Below are 23087 nucleotides of genomic sequence, written 5' to 3' on the forward strand. Positions count from 1 at the left end.
CCTGGAGTGCAATGCACTTTCCTCTTAGGACTGATTTCACCACATCCCATAGAGTTTGGATTGTTGTATTTGTTTCCATATATTTTTTAATTTCTTCTCTAATTACCTAAACACACACTCACTACCAAAATTCACGCGGGAAGAGATAGAAAACCTGAACAGACCCATAACAAGTGAGGAAATAGAATCAGTTATCAAAAATCTCCCAGCAAATAAGAGCCCTGGGCCAGATGGCTTCCCTGGGGAATTCTACCAGATGTTTAAAACAGAATTAATACCCATTCTTCTCAAACTATTCCAAAAAATAGAAATCAAAGGAAAACTTCTGGACTCATTTTATGAAGCCAGCATCACTCTGATTCCCAAGCCAGACAGAGACCCAGCAAAAAAGGAGAACTACAGGCCAATATCCTTGATGAATACAGATACAAAAATCCTCAACAAGATACTTGCAAATCGAATTCAACAGCACACAAAAAGAATTATCCACTAAGATCAAGTGGGATTCATTCCTAGGTTACAGGGCTGGTTCAACATTCGCAAATCAATCAATGTGATACATCACATCAACAAAAGAAAAGATAAAAATCATATTCTGTCAATAGATGCAGAAAAAGCATTTAACAAAATACAGCATCCCTTCTTGATAAAGACCCTTGGGAAAGTCAGGATAGAAGGAACTTATTTAAACATCATAAAAGCCATCTACGAAAAGCCCTTGGCTAACATCATCCTCAATAGGGAAAAACTGAGATCTTTCCCCCTGAGATCAGGAACACGGCAGGGATGTCCACTCTCACCACTGTTGTTTAACATAGTGCTGGAAGTCCTAGCATCAGCCATCAGACAACAAAAGGAAATCAAAGACATCAGAATTGGCAAAGAAGAAGTCAAACTTTCACTTTCTGCAGATGACATGATACTCTACGTAGAAAATCTGACAGACTCCACCAGAAGCCTACTAGAACTAATCCAAGAATTCAGCAAAGTTGCAGGGTACAAAATCAACACACAGAAATCGGTTGCATTTTTATACACCAACAATGAAGCAACAGAAAGAGAAATCAAGAAGCTAATCCCATTCACAATTGCACAAAAAAACATAAAATACCTAGGAATAAACCTAACCAAGGATATAAGAGATCTATATGATGAAAACTATAAACTTATGAAGGAACTTGAAGAAGACATGGAAAAACATTCCATGCTCACGGATTGGAAGAATAAATATAGTTAAAATGTCATTACTACCCAAAGCAATCTACATATTCAATGCCATGCAATCCCAATCAAAATTGCACCAGCATACTTCTCAAAACTAGAACAAACTATCCTAAAATTTGTATGGAACCACAAAAGACCCCAAATAGAATAGCCAAAGTAATATTGAAGAAGAAAACCAAAATGGGAGGCATCACCATCCCAGACTTTAGCCTCTACTACAAAGTGGTCATCATCAAGACAGTATGGTATTGGCACAAAAAACAGACACATAGACCAATGGAATAGAGAACTCAGAATTGGACCCAAAAGTATACAGCTAACTAAAAATCTTTGACAAAGCAGCAAAGAGTATCCAATGGAAAAAAGACAGCCTCTTTAACAGATAGAGCTGGGAGAACTGGACAGCAACATGCAGAAGAATGAAACTAGATCATTTTCTCACACCATACACAAAAATAAACTCAAAATGGATAAAGGACCTGAACGTGAGACAGGAAACCATCAAAACCCTAGAGGAGAAAGCAGGAAACAACCTCCTTGAGCAATTTCAACCACAGCAATTTCTTACTTGACACATCCCCAAAAGCAAGGGAATCAAGAGCAAAAATGAACTATTGGGACCTCATCAAGATAAAAAGCTTCTACACAGCAAAGGAAACAATCCATAAAACTAATAGGCAACTGACAAAATGGGAAAAGATAGTTGCAAATGACATATCAGATAAAGGGCTAGTATCCAGATCTATAAGGAACTCACCAAACTCCACACCCTAAAAACAAACAACCCAGTAAAGAAATGGGCAGAAGATATGAACAGACACTTCTCCAAAGAGGACATCCAGATGGCCAACAGACACATGAAACGATGCTCAGCATCCCTCCTCGTCAGGGAAATACAAATCAAAACCACATTGAGATACCACCTCACACCAGTCATAGTGGCTAAAGTGAGCAAATCAGAGGACTCTAGATGCTGGCAAGGATGTGGAGAAACAGGCACCCTCCTACACTGTTGGTGGGAATGTAAACTGGTACAGCCCCTCTGGAAAACAGTGTGGAGATTCCTCAAAAAATTAACGATAGAAATCCCCTAGGACCCAGCAATAGCACTGCTAGAAATTTACCCAAGGGATACAGGAGTGCTGATGCATAGGGGCACATGGACCCCAATGTTCATGGCGACACTCTCAACAATAGCCAAAACATGGATAGAGCCTAAGTGTCCATCAACAGACGAATGGATCAAGAAGATGTGGCTTACTATACAATGGAATACTACATGGCATTGAAAAAGAATGAAATCTGGCCATTTGTAGCGACCTTGATGGTGTTATGCTGAGCAAAATAAGTCAGGCAGAGAAGGACAAATACCATATGTTTGCACGTATAGGAGGATTAGGAGGAACTTAACAGAGGACCGTGGGGGAGAAGAAGGGGGGAAATGGGGGGGAGAGGGAGGGAGGCAAACCATGAGAGACTCTTGAATGTTGAGAACAAACTGAGGACTAATGGGTATGGGGGAGAGGGGAAGGGGGTGATGGACATGGAGGAGGGCACTTGTGGGGATGAGCACTGGGTGTTATATGGAAACCAACTTGACACTAAACTATTTAAAAAATAAACAAATAAATAAATAAGGAGGCGATGGCCAAGAGTAACTTACATGTAGATCAAACAAGGCTTACCATTAGACCAGGGACTTCACAAACTACAACAGTTCAATACCAACCTGCTGCCTATTCTTCTCAATAAAGTCTAATTGGTGTATAGCCACACCTTAATTTACACATTGTCTATGACAGCTTTTACTCTGTAAGGGCAGAGTTGATTGGTTCCAACAGAGATGGTATGGCCCGCAAAGCCTAATCTATTTACTACCTACTCTCTCATATATTTTCCTAAGCATCTATGAAGGTCTGGCACAGCATGCGAGCTCAAATGTCTGTTGAGTTGATGAATAAATGACAAAAGACCATTAGATTTGGAAATGATTGATGACCTTCAAGAAAGCAACTTATGAAACACGGGTTCTGAAACAGTCAGAAAGGACGTGGTTACAGACCCAAAACAGAAGAAATAAATTGGAGAAATGGGAGCTTCTTATCTTTGAAAAGAAGGTAAAAAGAAGATGAGTGATGGTTTAGAAACTTTCTAAGGTGAAGAATGGGAAAATTGAAGGAACTTACCTTGGATCATTTGGTCTCATATTTGAGACCAACTGCAAAGTGAATATGGAAGAGCTTGGAGTATAGAGAAAATAGAAAAGAGAGAGAGAGAAAGAGAGAGAGAGAGAGAGAAAGAGAGAGAGAGAGAGAGAGAGAGAGAGAGAGAATATTTGGGCATGTCCCTATGGGAAAAGTGGCTGGATGTGAAAAAGGATGAAAAAGATCATGCTGAACAGGGGTGGAATGTCCTCTTGAAAATGAAGAGCACAAATAGGGATGCTAATTAGACAATAACATATGAGTGCACAGAGATTTCCTGTAGAGCAGTGGATTTGTGAGCATTTGCTTTTCGTAAGTCTGATTCAATATATTGCAACAAGGACCCAAAAACCAAAAAGAACTTCAGATAAAGTCAATATTCAGTTGCCTGTGCACTTTTTAATTTTCTGGCTCAGAGAAAGCAAATGGCTAACTCCAGGGGCGCTTGGGTGGCTTAGAGTGTTTAGCGGCTAGCTCTTGATTTCAGCTCAGGTCATGATCTCACAGTTTGAGATCAAGCCCCACATCAGGCTCTGTGCTGTCTGCACATAGCCTGCTTGGGATCTCTCCCTCCCTTTCTCTCTGCCTCTCCCCTGCTCACATTCTCTCTCAAAATAAATAAAAAACTTTAAAAAAAGGCTAACTCCTAATTTTATCATGCTGTGATTGACACTTGACATAAGAAGTACTTGGGTCAGAGAAGTACTCGAGATCCCCTTTCATTAATCTTGGTGATGATTAATCAAATAAAGGATTTGTATCTCCTTAGAGTGGGTTCTTTCCCAGATGGGAGGAGTTAGGAGCCAAAGACGAATGGCTAGAAGACAGGGAAGCTGTGGCACCTGGATTCATATCACTGTCAAGCATTTTTCTCTCACGTATCTGTCTGGCCCATTACAAGAGAAGAGAGGGAAGATGAGGGTCAAAACAGGGATAGTAATGGAACTCTTAACCCAGAACTCAAATTTTTTATTTTCATTGGTATCCTGTCCTAAGGGCCACACATTATCTTTTCCTTGAAGGAAAAAAAAAAAAAAGATTCTCCTGGTAGTATGCCAAAGCAAGAAGCCTTCCAATCTTGCTAGTATTTGCATAGACAATGGGAAACTACAGGAAAAACTTCCAAGAAGTACTTGAATTAGATGTATGACTACAAATCTCCCCTCAGCCCTTAATGCTACCCAGTCACCAAACAGTGCTTGTCTAGTCCATGTGCCCTCCTACTTTCCTAGACAGCTGTCATCTTTCATTAGGTCTGTGACGTTTGTTTCATATTTTTTACATCTCAGGGAATAGGATGGGGTTTTTGATTGATGGTGAACAACAATTATAATTGATGGTTTATTTCTCAGTAGATAGTGCTATGCATTTATTTTCATTTTATTTTTGTATTTATTTTATTGATAGGAGGAACTTAACGGAGGACTATGCATTTCACAGCTTCTTGCCTCTCCCAAACCTCCAACATGTCCCCATCCTTACTCTTCTGATGGCACAACTGCTCTGAGAACGGCACACTCAGAAGGGCCTTCCACATCCACCTTCCAGATGCTGCACCCACACAGTCCACCTTCCTACCTGTTGCCATAGATCAAGGTTTCAAAGAGTAATCCCAGGTCTCCGGGAGGCTCCTGAGACCCTTTCGGGGTCTGTGAGGTCAAAACTGTTCTCATAACACTCGTAAGCCAGTATTATTTGCTTTTTAACTTTTGTTTTCTCACAAATGCACAGTGAAGTTTTCCAAAGATTACATGACAAATGGTAACACAGTCTGAATAGAGAAGCGGATCGAGATCAAGCTGGCTTCTATTAGTAAAATCACACATTAAAGAGATTTGCAGAAATGTGAAACAATGCCACTCTTCTCACTATTTTTCTGTTTGGAAAATATAGCAAATTAAAAAAATTATTTATTTAATTTGAGAAAGAGAGAGTATGCACAGGGGAGAGGCAGAGAGAGAATCCCAAGCGGGCTCTGTGCTGACAGCATGGGGTTGATCCCACTAACAACTAGATCATGACCTGAGTCGAAATCAAGAGTCGAATGTTTAACTGACTGATGCCACCGAGATGCCTCTGGATAATATAGTTACTTTTAATAAAACATTTTTATCTGCGTTAACATGAAATGGGCTTATTATTTTTTAAACAAATTAATATTTTAAAATTTCTCAGATATAATTTTCAATATGGTAAATATCAATAGATATAAGCCATACAAACAAAAACTCTTTGTGGCCCTCATTAATTTTTAGGAGCTTACAGGTGCTCTGAGACCAAAAAGTTTGAGAACGAGTGCCAGAGATGAATGCTTGGTGCTTCTATCTCCACAGGGTCCAATCCTCTGGCACATTCTCCACACAGCTCCCCACTCACACATTTGTCAGTTTCCCTCTCTGCAGAGCCATTCCTATTTATGTACAAATAGGCTGTTTATGTTTTCTTAAAAATAAACAAAAACGGGGGCGCCTGGGTGGCTTAGTCGGTTAAGCGTCCGACTTTCGCTTAGGTCATGATCTCGCGGTTCGTGGGTTCGAGACCCGCGTCGGGCTCTGTGCTAACTGCCAGCTCAGAGCCTGGAGCCTGTTTCAGTCTGTGACTCCCTCTCTCTCTGACCCTCCCCTGCTCACGCTGTCTCTCTCTCTCCTAGAAATAAATAAAATATTAAAAAAAAATAAACAAAAACGTCCCCTGCTGACTCCAGTTCCTCTGTCAGATACTGCCTAGATACTTCCCTTTACACCAAACTTCCTCAGAAGGGTTGTCTATACTTTCAGGGTCTCAAATTCTTCTCCTCCCATTCTCTCTTAAATCCCTTCCCATCAGGCTCTCCTGCCCTTCCCATTCCATTGAAACTCCCACTTGGATCCCCCTACATTGCTACCTCCCCATTTGACACAATGCATCATTTTGTCTTCCTTGATATATATATAGGCAACTCTACCTTAGCAAGGTTTGGATATGCATGAATTTCAGTTACCACTGTTGACTTAAATGACACAGTCCCTCAACAATATGGTTCAAATTTCAGTGACTGCAGTGTATTGACTGTGAGAAACTGCACAAAGCACAAACTGATGGTCGGGCTGGTCAGTGCACTAATCACCACACAAACAACACATGCACATCCGTCAATGACCATCATCACACTTTTTCTCAGTCTGTCAGTGACTGGCCACTGGGTATCTATTTCGCTGCTCACAGATAGATAGCAAAATGTATATTTGAAATGTATCATTGAAAAAAGAAACAGGCTAAGAAAAGTGGAAGTGAAGCAAAGACACAGAAAGTGCTAACACTGGAAGTAAACCTAGAATCTAACATAATGGAGGTACAGAGGTAGCTGACCGGGAACGGAACGCAGCCACCATTGCCACTGGCGACTCCCAGTGCAGCGCACAGCCAGGGGACAGGCAGCCCAGGGCCCAAATGAGGAGAGTGTGTGCTTGGGAAGGGTAAGGATCTCCCAGATGCAGTGAGAAGCTTCACATTAAAAGAACTCTGAGGTACTTCACAGTCATTAAAAGAAGAGGAGGGGATACTTCACCACATTGAAAGTGAAAATAATACAATGTTGAAAGCTGATCCAAAATTAGAAAGGAATACGACAGTTTGTCAGGACATAAAAAAGATATTCATTGGCTCTGAACGAGACAAGCACTGTTCAACCTACTCTTGGCAAGTTGTGGAAAGCTGTGGCTCCGAGCTGCCAGTGCAGAGAGCCCAATGCGGGGCTCAATCCCAGAACCCTGGGATCATGTCCTGAGCAGAAATCAAGAGTTGGACTCTCAACCGACTGAGTCATCCAGGCACCCTGGCAAGTGTTTTACAAAGAAGTAAAACACTTTAATTCTTAATGTTGCCAATGTTTTAAATCACTGTGTACCAAATAAAAATTGGTTTTACTATTTTTTCACATCCCTATATATTCATAACCATCAGTTTTTTTCATGTTTTGACAGAAATTTTTAAAGGTCACAGAGTAATAGTAAATTCTCCTATTAATTATTAAGATTATTTTTGCATGGCTGTTTTTAGAGTCTCATGGTCTGTGCAAAGGGAGGGTGGCCTGCACTTCCTTCACCTGACTTCCAGGGCACCACACCCACTTGGTTTTCTTCCTGCCTCACTAGCTGTCCTTCCCAGTCTCCTCACTCTATACTCACTTTTGGAGGACTCGGAGCTTTGTCCTTGGAGCTATTTTCTTCATTTTAATAGATTCCCTTAGAGATTTCACCCAGTCTTGCGGCCTAAAACATCATCTATATGCCAAACAGCTTCCACATTTACATCTCCAGCCAAGACCTCTTGCCTGAAACCCAGATTTATATATCCAAAGGCTTGTTTGATATTTCTACCTGGTTATCCAATAGTTACCTTGAACCTAGTGTATCTGTTAGAAGGTGAAAGAGGGTCAGTAAAGTATCCCCTGAAATGGAAAGGCACTTTAAGACTGAAAAACAAAGTAAGCCACTCTATACCATTTATATAGTTTCTTTCAGGGTAACTTACTGACAGGGGGATCAGGTAGATTGATTCAGGCAGTACCCAGCTATTCTCTGCCCCCATTCTCCATCTAGTTGGGACTTCAATCTCCAGATCTCATGGATTGAGGGGTATGGCAGTGAGGTCACAGGGCAGCTATCTAAAGTGGTACCATTTGTGCACCAAAGGATTTTTACCAGTCACCTGTGGCAGGGCCTTCCGCGAGCCAGCCATCTCTACTGGTCACTTATGGCGGGGCCTTCCATGAGCCAGACAGCTCTACTGGTTACCCAAAGCGGCCTTCTGCGTGCCACTTTAGGGAAGATCAGAACAAGCCTTCCCACAATCCAGTCAGGGCAGACGTTAACCACCACTGGGCCAGGAACACACCAGCCCCCAGTGGGGACATATGTGGGCATGAACAAGATGGAGGGCCAAAGATGGAGTCAGTGTTCTCAGAACTCCTACTATAACCAAAATTGAAATACTCCTCCAACCAAACAAACAACAACAACAACAACAAGCAAACAAAAACACCCCTTCCACCCATAATGCACATCTTCTCCATCTCAGCAGGTGGCAACTCTTTCCTTCCGGCTGCTCAGGACAAAAAACTTGGTCATTTTTAACCACTGTCTTATATCCTCTATATAATCTGTCTGAAGTCATATTGGCTCTACCTTCAAAATATATCCTGAATCAAAACACTTTTCCCCACGTTCACTGATGCACTCAGTCCACACACCCTCCCCTCTTGCTTGGATTGCTATGATGTCATCCTAACTCGTCTCCCTCCTGATCTAGTCTTAGCATAAGAACCAGGGCAGTTCTTTTAAAACACATGTCAAATCTTGCCATTCCTCTACACAGAACCCCCGCAGTGGGTCTCCATTTCACTCAGAGAAAAGTCAGCATTTTTCCAAAGGCCCAGTGGGGCCCACCTGATCTAGTCCCCTGTTAGTTTCTAACTCCCCTCCCCTTCCTCTCACTCCCAGGCTCTCACATGTCTGCAGGCTGGGCCTTCACACTCACCATTTCCTCTCCCTGGATGGCTCCTCCTTCACACATCCACCTATCTCTCTCCTTTTCCTTTAAGTGTTTGCTTGTTGCCACCTTCTTTAGGTGTGCCAGGCTCCCAGATCAACTGCAACCCACCACCACCCTCCAGAAATCCTTATCCCCTATTGTCCTCTGCTTTTCCATAGCACTCATCACCTACTGTGTTGTTTATTGGCTGTCTCCCTCTCCTACTGCTTACAAGGTCAACTCCATGAGAGGAGCAACTTCTGGTCTATTCTGTTGACTGATAAAAAGCCCAAGGACTTAGTGAAAGTATCTGATACCTACTAGACATTCAATAATTATTTGCTAAGTAAATGAAGTTGATAAAGTTCTAAGTTACGAGTTACTATAGTAGACTCGGGGAGCCTTCTGTGCACGTCTAATAACTTCCATTTGGTGAGAAAAATCTGAAAATCTAAAATGTGATTACCCATCCATTTTATCCAGAAGTATTTTCTAAGTATCTTATATGTGCCAAAGGCAAACTGGACTCTAGATGGGCGAACATACTTTTCCAATTCCGGTGCAGGAGCTTCGTGCTTTCGAACACGGTTCTGAATGGACAAGAGTGCTTCTGGCGAATACTGGGCAGCATTGCTTTCCATGTACTTCAAAACATAGTCATCTGTATCAAGGATGACGAATCGGTGGCCAAACACTGCAGAGAGTGTAGAAATACACTTAGGTTGGTTGTGTCTATAATCACGCAATTAGGGGTAAAATAACACTGATCCTCCACTGACAAACTCACAGATAGGCATTTGTGACCTGAATGAGTGAACTTTCAGTAGCTCTTTAAACCAATATGCAGTAGTTTACTCAGTGATCAGGAAGTCAGAGTCTATATCCATAGCCCACAAATGCAACCAACTTATAGTTAATTGATAAGGCAGGAGATTAAGACACTGTATCACATATATAAGCATACAAGCTTTATTTCAGCTGGAATACAGTCTACCTGCCTCTTACAAGAGTTAAATGAATTAAATTCCAACTGAGAAGAATCCATTCACTTGGCAGGTAGGAAAGGCTAAACCGTGTTTAGACCTACCCTCAATCACAGCACCAATGAAGAAGTCAGTAGGGCCATAGTAGATGGGGTTTTCCATTGATGAGGATGGCTTAATAACTTTAGTTCTGCCAAGGTACTTGCCACCAATGATGCCGGAATTGCGAACAGGGGGCTCAAAGATACTGATCATTTCACTGGCTAGAAAATAAGAGAAGACAAATCGGCGGTCTTTGTCTTCTGGGATGGGAGAGTCCTAGAAAGGAGAAGAAAGGAAGTTATTATGACAGTACATGATCTATCCAGATGCTCTAAACTTAAATATCTACAGGACTAGGTATAAAATTTAAACCAAATATACAAGTGAAGGGGGCGGGGAGCGGGGGGATTCTGGTGGCCTGAAATAGACATGCCTCATTTAAAGGAGGCTGCCCTAGCTAAACTCTGATTGGTTACTGCCTTGTGGGAATGTAGGCCCAATGTTGCTAGATCTTCCCAGTTTTCAGGTGTTGTAAGTGATGAATCACTAAATTCTACACTGAAACCAATGTTACACTATATGTTAACTAACTAGAATTAAAAAAAAAAAAACTTGGAAAAGAAATAAAACTCCAGATCTTAAAATGTTGACCTTAACGCTTTTAAAGCACCATGAGGGCCAAACAAAACATATGTGGGCTATATTCTGTCACAGGCTGCCTACAGTTTAAAATCTCTTGGCTGACATATTCAACTTCATGGACACCAAGATGATTATGCAAAGTTCAGTTCTTTAAACCAATCCATTTATATACATAATTTTAAAAAGAAAATTGAAGGGGGTTTGAGTAATAAAATGTCATAGAGTTGAAACTGATTCTAAGAAACTACCTTGTAGACAAGACTGTTCCTAAATCAAATCACTGAGAGTGATCACATAACCTTAAGAAACAAATTCCAGATTGAATAGGCCTAAATGCAGACATGCTTATTCTTGACCAAAATCCTCTCAAAGTGTAACTCCAGCACATATCTTTTCGTTCACAACATGGAATTTCTTGTATAACAATTTCTCCTTTATCGGAGAAAGTCTACTGGGTTTCCTCTTAGGAAAATAATCTCCTCATTCCATTCCCTAATCTAACAGTCTCCAAACTTTTTTGATTAGACACTCCTACAGTGAAAAAATTTTTTCAATATCCACAATATAGTTAATAAAAATCAAATCACATCACCTCTCTGGTCTCAAGCCTCCAGAGGATTCCCATCACATTGAATAAAATATAAAGTTCTGTGCACGGCTACAGACAGGGCTGTACCCAGGAGGTAAGGGAGAGACCACCAATGGTTCACACTGGCAAGAGTATTTTAAAAATGAAAAAAAAATTTTTGCCTTTTTTAGTTTGAACTAAGTTTAGGCTTAAAGTTGCATAAACACTAGAGATTTTTCATATACCCCTCAGCAAGCTTCCTCTAACATTAGCATCTTACGTAACCATAGCACAGTACAAAGTCACATTAAGAGTACAACAATAATGGTAAATAGTAATGGTACAATACTGTTAAATACATTATTGTCCTTATTCAGATTTCTCCTGCTTTTCACTTATGTTTTTTTTCTGTTTCAGGTTCCTATACAGGATCTCACATTGCATTTAGTTGTTCTTTCTCTTCGATCTCTTCCAACCGGTGACAGTTCCTCATTCTGTTCTTGTCTTTCATGACCTTGACACTTTTGAACCATAATGGTCAACATTTTGGTGAATGTTCCTTGTGCATCTCATTTTTGCACATTTGGCAAAAATACCACAGAAAAAAATGTCATGTCTTTCTCAGTCTATCAAGTCATGATGTTACCGTATCTTATTATTAGTGATGTCAACCTTGGTCACTTGGTTAAGAAGATACCTGCTAGGTTTCTCCCTTCTAAAGTTACATTTCCCTTTGCAGTTGATAAATGTCTTGAGGAACATGCTTTGAAACTATGAAAATCTTGTTTCTCCTCAAAGGTTTTCCCTTTGATTTGAATTTAATTTTAGCATCCACTGATGGATCCTAGTTGCAGCTGCTATTGCTGTGGTGGTGTGTGCTTAATGGTAATTTCTTATTGCCCTCTTCTCTCTGCATTTAGTAACTGAACTTCTACTGTACAGAGGTGACGTCTCTTTGAGGATGAGTGTTGTATTGCTGATGTTTAGAATTACAGGCACGTGATGACAGTAAGAAGGAGATCAGCTTTTGGTTTTATTTTGTAATTGTCTGCAGGCTTGTTACCTACATCCCTTGTTGCTTGCACCATGGGGGACTACTCCCTCCTCCCGCCACTGTAGCCCTTTGATCGTGTTAGGCCACTGGCTGCACAGCTCTGAGCTGGTGCCTGAGCCCATCTTCGTTGCGATCTTTCCACCTTGCATTCCGTGTACGCCATCTCTGCATGAGATGCAGTCCCCTCAGATATACCACTGGCTAGCTCCCTCCATCATTCATTCTTGTCATTCTCCTTTACTCTGGCCCCCTACCTCCCCCAGCATTCCCTTTATCTTCCAGTATAAATGAGCCCGTCCCCCATCACTCTGTCTCCTCCTTTACTTTTGACAGAATGTTTGTCTTGTTTTCTGCTGTACCCTCAATGCCCAGAACTATGCCAAGCCCAAAGCAGTTGAATGAATGAGTGAATAATGCAACATATGTTCTTCTATATAAACATGCTCTGTGCATTCCAAAGTACATGTAAAAATATCAGGGGCTATAAAATAACATGCACTCATAATAAATTATCAGCAGAGGCTGTAGTATTTTCTCCACACCCCATGGGTTATATGCTGTCCCCATGATCCTTGGAAGGGCAAGCCTGCTGCTGTGGAGACCACTGCTCATTTCGTCCTTTACGCTCTTCTCAAGCTTCCCCAAGTTTGTCAGCCTGCACTGTACTCTAAGCCCCGGATTTTTCCCTAGCATGTTTCTACTTAAGCACCAACCGCCTACCTGGGTTTTTAGTATATTTGATTTCCTCAAAACAGGTACAGTGTCCATCTGAACTCAAGAAAACCTAACTGGATTTGTCTCTGATCACTGCGTCAACATACTTCCTCCTTTTGAATTTCTGTCTTTTCTTCTGAAGTCCTCATATTCTGAGGCCCTCTTACTGTCAGGCACCCTTTTTTCATCCTCCAGAGCTTTTGTGATGAACTAAATACACCCTATACTTCACTAAATAGGTCAGGGAAAAACCTTTGAAAATTACCATGACCAGAATATCACCTTTCTTCTGGCCCATAAGATAACCACTACTTCTTTACTAACAGTTCTGCTGGTGTTCTTTTAAACGTGTACACACACACACACACACACACACACACACACACACACACTTTACTGTGAAATACAACACAGAGAAACACTGCATAAACCCCGAAGTGTACAGTTCAAAGAATTTTCATAAAGTATGAACAATGTTTAACCACCACCCAGGTCAAGAAACAGAATATTGATGGAACATAGAAAGCGTTTCGAATCAACATCCTATCTCTCCTTAAGTGTTTCTTTGCTTTAGTTTTACTAGAAACCTGGCCTCCATAAACAGTTCTGTTTTGCCTGTTTTTTTTTTAGTCTTCATAAAAATGAAAATTTAAAATACATATGTATTCTTTTGTGTCTGTATTCTTCTAAACACTTAACTGACTTAGGCACCTAGGTTACCCAGTTGATTTCTATAGTAACATCTCCCACTCTGACCTTGATTTTTTACTCTCAATGGTGCTTTTTGAGGAACAGAAACTTTCCATCTTACTGTGTCAAATTTACCAATTTTTAAAAGTTACTGCTCTTTGTGTCCTGCTTAAAAAAAATCTTTCCTTACTGTAAAGATTATATTACCATCAAGAAGTTTGGTTGCTTTGCCTTTTACATTTAAATCTTCAATCCACCAAAAAATTGATCTTTATTTTTGGTGTGAGGTGAGGTCAGATTTTCTTCTTACTCCCCATATAGATATGGATATTTTTGAAAGATACTCTTTTTCAGACTAAGAAAATGCCCATTTATACTCTATTTACTAAGAGTTTTGTTTTGAAGCCATAATAGGTGAATTTTATCAAATACTTTCCTGTGTTTAATTTATCCCTTTATTCCTACAATAATTTTTCATAAATTAAAATACTTTGCTTCTTGTTCTCTGCTGAAGTCCTCAACTTCATCCTCTTTCTCCCTAAACATTGTAAATATTGTTTGTTTGTTTTTTAATGAGTTTGATAACATTAGTATTTGAAGTTTCTGTGTATCTATTTCTATTGTCTATTGTTTGTGTTCATTTTGCTTCATGTCATCTTCTGTTGCCTTGTGTCTAGACAATGTATTATTCATATTGCTTTCTTGAATAAATGCCATACATTGTATTTGTCACATTGTTTGGAGAAATAGTTTGAAACATATGATGAGGGTATCTTCAAAGAATTTAATTTGCTTCTGCCGGACACCTGGGTCATTAGGTGTCTAGGATCACGTCATTCTGATTTCAGGAACTGAGATAATTCAGAGACTGAGATAATTCAAAGCTAGACAATAGTCCCTTCAAGGGTTATGCACTTATGGACTAAAGTACAGAGGGTTTACCAGCTACTTCTGCCTTTGATGGACCCTACATTCCAATATTTGCCTTCGGATATGCTTCTACCACACCCAGCACAATTCCCAGAGCAAAAATGGCTGCTCCTGCCAGGCTCACCTCTCTGGTTTTCAATATTTCCATGCTTCTTGCTCAATGATTCTTCACATCTTATTGTCCAGCACCTTCACACAGTAGTAAATACACACACATGCATACACACACACACACACACACACACACACACACACACACACGGGTACACACACCAATTCTTCTAGTTACCCTCAACAAGAGGGAAGTCCAAATTATCTAGTCTATCATTGCTAGAAATAGAAATCTTCTACTGACTCGTCAGCCTTTTATGATTATCACATTTGCCCAGGTTATTTGTGAATATAGAACACTGCAGTCAATATAAATGTATTTTTTTCTCCTTACTTAGCAATATCTAGCAATATCTAACATTATTTATAGTAATTTTTGTAACCAGTTATAGAATATAATAATTTTTCCATGATTTGCAGGCATGGGAGGCAAACTACAATTATGTAGTTTACAAACTCATGTGAGGCTTTTCCTTTTTCACAGCCTAAGCATCATACCAGTTCTTGATCAAAAGAATACCGGGTTGAGGGTTCTCAGAGCTGCAGGGATAAGATTTGTTTCCTAGCTTCCTTCTGCATGGTGGCTTTTCATGTCACTTTCTTGAGGTCTGTGGTATTTCTCTGTAGTAAAAACACCCATGTACTCTTTTCTACTGCCTTGCTCACATGTAAGATGGCAGCACTAAGATCGCTTATATTGGAGGTACTGTCATATACTCAAAATTATTTACATTGTAAAATAGAAATGTACTAAGGGTGCCCGGGTGGCTCAATCAGTTAAGTGTCCAACTTTAGCTCAGGTCATGATCTCTCAGTCTGTGAGTTCAAACCCCATGTCGGGTTCTGTGCTGACATCTCAGAGCCTGGAGCCCGCTTCAGATTCTGTGTTTCCCTCTCCCTCTCTCTGCCCCCCACCCCCATTTACACTCTGTCTCAAAGATAAATTAACATTAAAAAAATTTTTTTTAAGTAATAAAATAGAAATGTACTCTATTTTTATTTTATTCTATTTTATTACCAAAGAACTTGGTAATTACTTAAAACATTCACCAATCAGAATTTTTACAGGTGGAGTGTGCTACTTGGCTTAGAGTTTGCTAGGACACTTTTTACTTAAAGCTTTGTTCAATATTTTTCTAAAATACATTAGTCAGCTATATTTCAGAAAGATATTTGATTAAACTTCTATTTTTTCAAACATATGCAAGTCACTTGGCCCACCTCTCCACACTCCCAATTCCTATTTCCAGAAGTAACTTATTTCGATTTCTATTTATGTCCATGTTTCTAAATAAAATGCTTACATTCCTATTTCTACATATTTTCCATTTTTCAAGGCATTATCCTTTAATTCCCATCATTAATTTGCCTCAGGTAATTCAGCCAAGGAGTGGAATATTAGGGATTTATGTCTGTTTCCAACCCCATGTTCTTAGCCCCTAGCTAGAGGACCTCTCAAAATAATATCTATTGAATTGGTATGATTCCATTTATTACATTTAATGAATATAAAATGCACCAAGCTAGATGTCACAGGTAATGATAAAAATTAGTAAGATCTGGTCCCTATCCTCAAGGAAATCACATACCTTCGATTGCACACAGGTACACAAATAACTTGACTATGTCAGGCTTTCATAATTACTTAATAAAAAGGCAAACAGGTCAGTCAAAATTTAAGGGGTAGGGAGAGATTAATGATCTATGAAAGATAGTTACAGAAAACAGAACCAGAGCTAGGTCTGGGATCAGGGCAAACCCCTAATTCTATCCAACATGTCCAAAGGCTGGGGACTGGATCTCACAACTGTTCAAGGAACACACAACTCTGCCAGCTATCACTCTACAGCTTACAGACAAAGTGGACAACTGGGCACCAAGACAGAACGGAATCTCAGCACATGAAAGTCCTCCTCACCAATGCAGCCAGATAACGAAGCACCTTGCTATCATCCATCAGCATTTTCATAACATCTTTTTTTGGAGCTTTTGGAATGAGAACAAAGCAATTCTGAGCAGAGTCTTCAATTTGTCCATAGCCGTTATAAGGAGGTAATTCCTGAAGAAATACAAGAAGTAAAGCAGATACTATTTGCATAAAAATTACATGACAGATAACTAAGTTTATTTTTTAACCTAGAAAATACTTATTCAAAAGCAATTTCCATATATAAGAATATACTGTATTCAGAAAATATCACATTGCACACTCCATTCCTTTTTATATATAGACTTTACACCATGATCGCTGCTCATAGGAGTGGCTGATGATGCTACGGAGGAACCATCAGGGCTAGACTCAAAGTACAGTGGCCTCCTTTACCCATGGGGGTATGCTCCAAGACCCCCAGCAGATGCCTGAATCCTATATATACTCTTCTCCTTCCCATACATACCCATGGTAAAGTTTAACTTATACATTAGGCACAGTAAGAGATTAACAACAGTAACTAGTTATAAAATGGAACAATTATAGCAACACACTAATGGAAGTTATGTGAATGTGGGCTCTCTCTCAAAATATCTTATTGTTCTGCACTCACCTTTCTTCTTGTGAGGACATGAAATGATGAAATGCCTACATGATGAGGTGACATGAGATGAATGACACAGGTGTTGTGACATAGTGTTAGGCTACTATTGACTTTCTGATGATACATCAGGAGGAGGATCATCTGCTTCCAGACAGTTGACCACGAGTAACTGTAACTGTGAAAACCACAACCAAGGACAAGTTGGGTTTGGGGGGCGGCGGGGAAGGCTCCTATGTTGCTGATGTCCACTGACCTCTTCCTGCCAAGCAGAACCCGGGCCCTACTCCCAATCCTGGCCCTTGTGGTCATCCTACCATGAAGAAGCCCAAGGGTCTGTGATTTCTTTGTTCTAGGGTGTGGGCCTCAGCCTAACAGATCTGGACACTGTTTTCTCAGTTCACCCAAATGGTGTGTGTGTGTGTGTGTGTGTGTGTGTGTGTGTGTGTGTGTGTGTGTGTGAGTGTGTGTGCGCGCGCGCGCGTGTGTGTGTCTGTCTGTCTGTTGGAGTCGGGGGAGGCCAGGGCTTGGCTTGTGCTCCTTTTCTCCTATTTATCTCCATATTTCTAATATTTTTATTTCTTGACTTTTGTTTCACAAAACTGGCATGACAGCCAGGAGTCTGCGTTCTCAGCAGACACAGAACACATCTGGTCAAGGGACCCATGCTTACTTCTTCCTGATCTAACAGAACAGCCTGACCTAAGGGTCATGAATATGTCCACTTCATATCCACTTCTATTCCTGACCATAGGCTTGGCTCTAGCTTTATCCCTCTAGACCCAGCTATGGCTTCCCATCCCTGCTTTCCAACTATGTTGTTCAGTATTTAAATGACTGAAATGTAATGACTAAGGACAGCTCAAAGGTGTTTGTTGTTTGGTAAGTAACTCTCGCCTACTCATTTCCAACAAATAATTTCATACACAGGCAGACAGAGCTTACTATGACTAATGTGTTGATGTAGAATTAGTTTTATTATGCAGGGTAAGTGAGATAGGGCAAAACAAACAAACCAAAATACAGTGCTTCTTTAGGTCTCTCTGCTCTTTATCTAAGCCTTCCCTCCCTTTCCTTTCTTTAGAAGAGAGGTTAGGAGAAAAAGATGATAGTAAAAGAATGGGGAGAAGATGTATTCTGGACTCAAAAGCGTTGATCAGCTCAAAAGATGGATCAAAGCCTTTACACGAGTGTACCATTTTATTGCAATCCCTCTCCACCCTACCTCCTGGTTAGGTCAGCTTACAATGATGTCTGACACTTAAGAGTCACCCTTGTACTTTGCGGTGTGACCTTGGGCAAGTCCCTTGACTGCTATCTCACACTATACTTATCTATAAACTAAAGTGATGGAATAGTTTGCTTGATCAAAATCTAAACGTGGGGGCGGTTGAGTGGCTCAGTGGATTGAGTGTCTGACTTCAGCTCATGTCATGATCTCACGGTTTGTGTGTTAGAGCCCCACATCGGGCTCACTGCTGTTAGAGGGGATCCTCTGTCCCCCATTTTCTCTGCCCCTCCCCTGCTCATACACTCTCTCCCAAAAATAAACGTTAAAAAAATCTAAATCTCTCCTATGGTACCTTTTCCTGTATATTGCATCAAATGCTACCCCAACATTTGGGGGTAGGAACAAGCACTTTATTGTAAATCTCAATCGATGAGTCCAGTCATTGGTAAGAAGTTCTATCAGAGAAAAAACTGACAGAGAGAGGTATTAACATCATCATCCATACTTTCTTCCAGAAACTGTATTGCCCCTGGGAACTTATAGCATACCAAATTCCAAATCCTTCTTTGTAAGTGTTTTTATGAAATGCTGGTTCTAAAAGCCTTGCCTAAAATATCGCTTGCCTCTTTGATGAACAAAGACATACTTTAGAGGCAGTCTTCTTGTCCGGTTCAAGAAACATACCAAATGTGTCCTATTTGCTGGGTGCTCTGTTAGGTGCTCCCTGCCCTCAAAGAACTTACAGTTTACTAGAGAATATTCATTGATAGATATTCTAAGATAATAGACCAGTGCTGACAGAAGGAGGCACAGGACCCCAGGAACACACAGGACAGGTGACTGGCCCAGCCAGGAACTTTAGAGAAGGCTGCCAGTCTGCGAGGAGAAGGAAGAGCCATGTAAAGAAATGATGGAAAAGTGGAAAGTGGTTCAAGCAAGTGGAAGAGCATCAGCAGAAGTCCAGGAGAGCAAAACAGAACGCTGTGCTGGCAAAACCACACATAAAACAGTATAACTGGAGGCTGGAGTGCGAGCAGCAGGGCAGCCTATCAGGGGAAGGCAGAAGCCTGGGCTGCAGGAATTCACTAATTCCATCCTTCCATTCACATCTTTCTTTTGAAAAGAAAGAGCCATGGCATTATCTTACACACAGAGTGGCAGTATAAAGAAGGGTCACAAGTATTAATACCCTATTTTATACCAAAGAAGCAGTATGCGTTGCTCTGGACCCAAACGTGTGTGACAGGCACCGGCACTTTGCAGCCTATGGGACAGTTGTGCCTTAATACATCAGATACTTCTTGAACTTGCTGTATAATGTGTCATTTTTAACACAAGCAATTCTTATTTGAATTTCTAAAATACGTGGCTGAACCACTCTGAAGGCTCACGTCTATCAGATTACTATTTTGGCGCATGTAAAAGCACCATGACCTTACTCTCAGAGCAGAGTGGACTCTGGTACACAGAACTCAGTTTCGAGGCTTGATGTAATTCTATGGAAAGCTATGTTGCAATGAAAGAAGGCCATTTTCCAGGATCTTCATGAATCAGTTTCAGTTTTGCTCCCAATTTTTAAGTGAAAGGTTTGATACATAGGCAAGGATCAATGAAATACCCTAGCAGTCTGGAATTTTAAAAGATGTCTTTTTAAAATCAAAATGAAAAAAAATTATGAAAGTAATACAAAGGTTTGCTATAAAAAGATAAACTAAAAGCACACAGGATATAAAAAGATAGTAGTTATCTCGCACTTCCCTCCCTACCTCTCCATTCCCACATGTTGAACTAACCACTGTGAACAGTGGTTTTTATACAAACAATGCCACGTAAACACATTCACTTACAAATATGATGGGCATTCTTCCATGTTACTATGCAGAGACTTTTTTCTTTTTAACCATTCTTACAGTCTTATAGTCTTCTCATTATATTATAGTTTATTCTGCCAATCTCCTTACACTTTATTATAAATAATGTTACAGTACACATCCTTGAACATATCTTTTTATAATCTTCAAACCAGATTTTCTAGTTTAAGAGATAAGTAATATTTTATTTTATTTTTTTAACTTTTTTTTTAATTTATTTCTAGGAGAGAGAGAGAGAGACAGCATGAGCAGGGGAGGGTCACAGAGAGAGGGAGTGACAGACTGAAACAGGCTCCAGGCTCTGAGCTGGCAGTCAGCACATAGCCAGACGTGGGGCTCGAACCCACGGACCGCGAGATCATGACCTAAGCGAAAGTCGGACGCTTAACCGACTAAGCCACCCAGGCGCCCCAGTAATATTTTATTTTGAAAAAATTAAAATGACGACACTGCCCCGTGGAAAGGTTTTTACTATTCGCTTTCCTATTAACACTACATGAAAATGTCACTGTGTGGCACCTGGCAGACTTAGTCGGTGGAATGACTCTTGGTCTTGGTTTAAGCCCCATGGTGGGCATAGGGATTACTTAAAAAAAGAAAAGAAAATGTCCATTTATTTACAGCAGGGCAAACACTGGATATCTTGAGTCTTTTAAATCAAATAGACCCCAAACCTCATTATTTTCATTTCTATTTTCTTTGATTATCAGTTAATTGAGGGTCTTTTTGTATGTTCATTAGCCATTTGTATTTCTTCTTCTGTGAACCACTTTATTTCTTCTGCTTTGTCCATTTTTTATTGGGTATTCACAGGAGTCTTTTTTCTTTCTTTTTCTTAAGCCTCTGTTTCAAAAGATTTAATTCTCTGCCTACACTCATAACTAGTGTTCCATTACCTGTTTTACAGGAGGCGGCTCCTTCTTGCTCACATCAATTCGTGGTAAATCAGAGATTCCAAACTTTTCTTTATAGTACTGTCGAGTAAAAGGATCGCAGTCATAAATGAAGAAGGTTCTCCCAAGGATAGTGAGAGGTTTCCCCACAATGAAGTCTTTGGCAGTATACCATTCCAACACCTCTTGATCAGAGATTTCCAGCACACACTGAGGGAAGTTCTCTAACATAAGATAACAGGGAGAGAGCAAAGAAAGGGAATGAGGATGGGAAGAAAGACTGACATTCTTGGGAAGTTGAGAGAGTGTGGTCTCTAGCTCTGGTCAAGGGTCAGGGATTCCTCTACTTTCCCAGCAGAACAGAAAACCATGTATTCCCATCTGTTGATAAGATATGGAAATAACATCCCAGATGGGAAGTCTCTCTCCCATATTCAGCTTGAACTACGTACAGGTCACTAATCTTAGCAGAATTCATGCTTAGAGGAAATCACTACAGGAGGAAAGAATAAATGTCCTTCTATAGAGTACAAGATCCAGGGAGGGATCCAAGTCATTTAGTTCAATCTTCCATCTATTTACTCGCTTACTCAATATATTATCAATGATCACATAGATCATGTACCAGGTTCACTGTTAAATACTGAGGTTATAACAACAATGTAGGTGAATTTTCTATCTTGATGGTGAATTTTCTATTCTGTTTGGGACAATAGATACTAAACAATTATACAAATAATAGTTTCATTTCAATTGTGATCACTGCTGTGATGACAGTCTGATCTAGTCCTCTGGGAGGAGGCAGGGTCAGTCAGTGACATGATCATACTAATCTGTTCATCTGGGCACTCAACACCTCTTCAAATGTAGAATAAACCTTGCATTTTTAAGGGAATAAATCCAATTCCATCATGCTTTTTAAAAATGAGAACTAACGATTGGCTTAAGACTGATTCCCTACGGCCTCACCATCATGGAAACCATAAGATAGCCAATTCTGGTAAAATGCCACACTGTATAATACTGTTACATACACTGTATGCAACCACAAAGTTTGACCCTAGAACTCTGACACAGAGGGCTTGAGAGGCAGGACACTATTCTCCTAACTGATAATTGCTAAGATGGAAAAATAGGGAAGGAGGCTAAGGGTCTCCTTAGGGAGACTAAGGGTCATCAGACAGAAAGGCTTGAGCTCCAACCCTTGATCATGCCAAAAGATCATGATTTTCCTACTCATTCATCTTAAAAGCTCTAGAGACCAAGGGTTCTTTCTCCCAGTGCCTAGGGCCTAACCTGACTAGACTCCTTTGAATTATCCCAGGAAGTGATGGGCAGTGGGGGACACAGCCTGTGACTCCATGAGTTTCCTTCAGCCGACAATGTTCCAGGAGACCTGGTGTGTGTGTGTGTGTGTGTGTGTGTGTGTGTGTGTGTGTGCGCGCGCGCGCGTGTGCGTGCGCGTGCGCTATCCAATAACCATTCACCTTTATTTACTCAACAATTATCTTTTTCTTTTTTTAATCTATTAAAAAAATTTTTTTAACATTTATTCATTTTTGAGAGACAGAGCGCAAGTTGGGAAGGGGCAGAGAGAGAGGGAGACACAATCCAAAGCAGGTTCCAGGCTCTGTGCTAATAGCACAGAGCCTAACGCAGGGCTTGAACTCACGAACCGTAATCATGACATGAGCAGAAGTCTGATGCTTAACCAACTGAGTCACCCAGATGCCCCAACAATTATCTTTTTCATAAACTGCTGAATTTCATTTACTGTTTTATTTAGGTTTTTTGTATATATATTCATGAGTAAGATTGTAGTTTTTTAGGTAGTTTCTCATGGTGTCTTTGGTTATTGGTCTTTTTAAATCAATGAATTAAGTTCTTT

At 40.3% G+C, this 23087-nt stretch overlaps 1 protein-coding gene across 2 annotated transcripts in view; it reads right to left on the reverse strand.

Moving 5' to 3' along the window:
• EFHC1 (EF-hand domain containing 1) overlaps positions 1-23087 on the reverse strand; it is a 63241-nt gene that overhangs the window by 14828 nt on the left and 25326 nt on the right. The window contains exons 6-9 of one of the 2 annotated variants that reach the window (XM_039217471.1): positions 21203-21423; positions 16616-16732; positions 10027-10240; positions 9486-9633 (exon numbers count right to left, since the gene is read on the reverse strand). In XM_039217471.1, the coding sequence (XP_039073402.1) occupies positions 9486-9633; positions 10027-10240; positions 16616-16732; positions 21203-21423 (700 nt within the window). Of the gene's footprint in view, positions 1-9485; positions 9634-10026; positions 10241-16591; positions 16733-21202; positions 21424-23087 lie in introns of both variants that reach the window. The other variant, XM_039217470.1, reaches the window with a different exon arrangement.

This window comes from Hyaena hyaena, unplaced genomic scaffold (genome assembly GCF_003009895.1).
Source record: "Hyaena hyaena isolate Hyena2069 unplaced genomic scaffold, ASM300989v1 scaffold_694, whole genome shotgun sequence".
Lineage (NCBI taxonomy): Eukaryota > Metazoa > Chordata > Mammalia > Carnivora > Hyaenidae > Hyaena > Hyaena hyaena.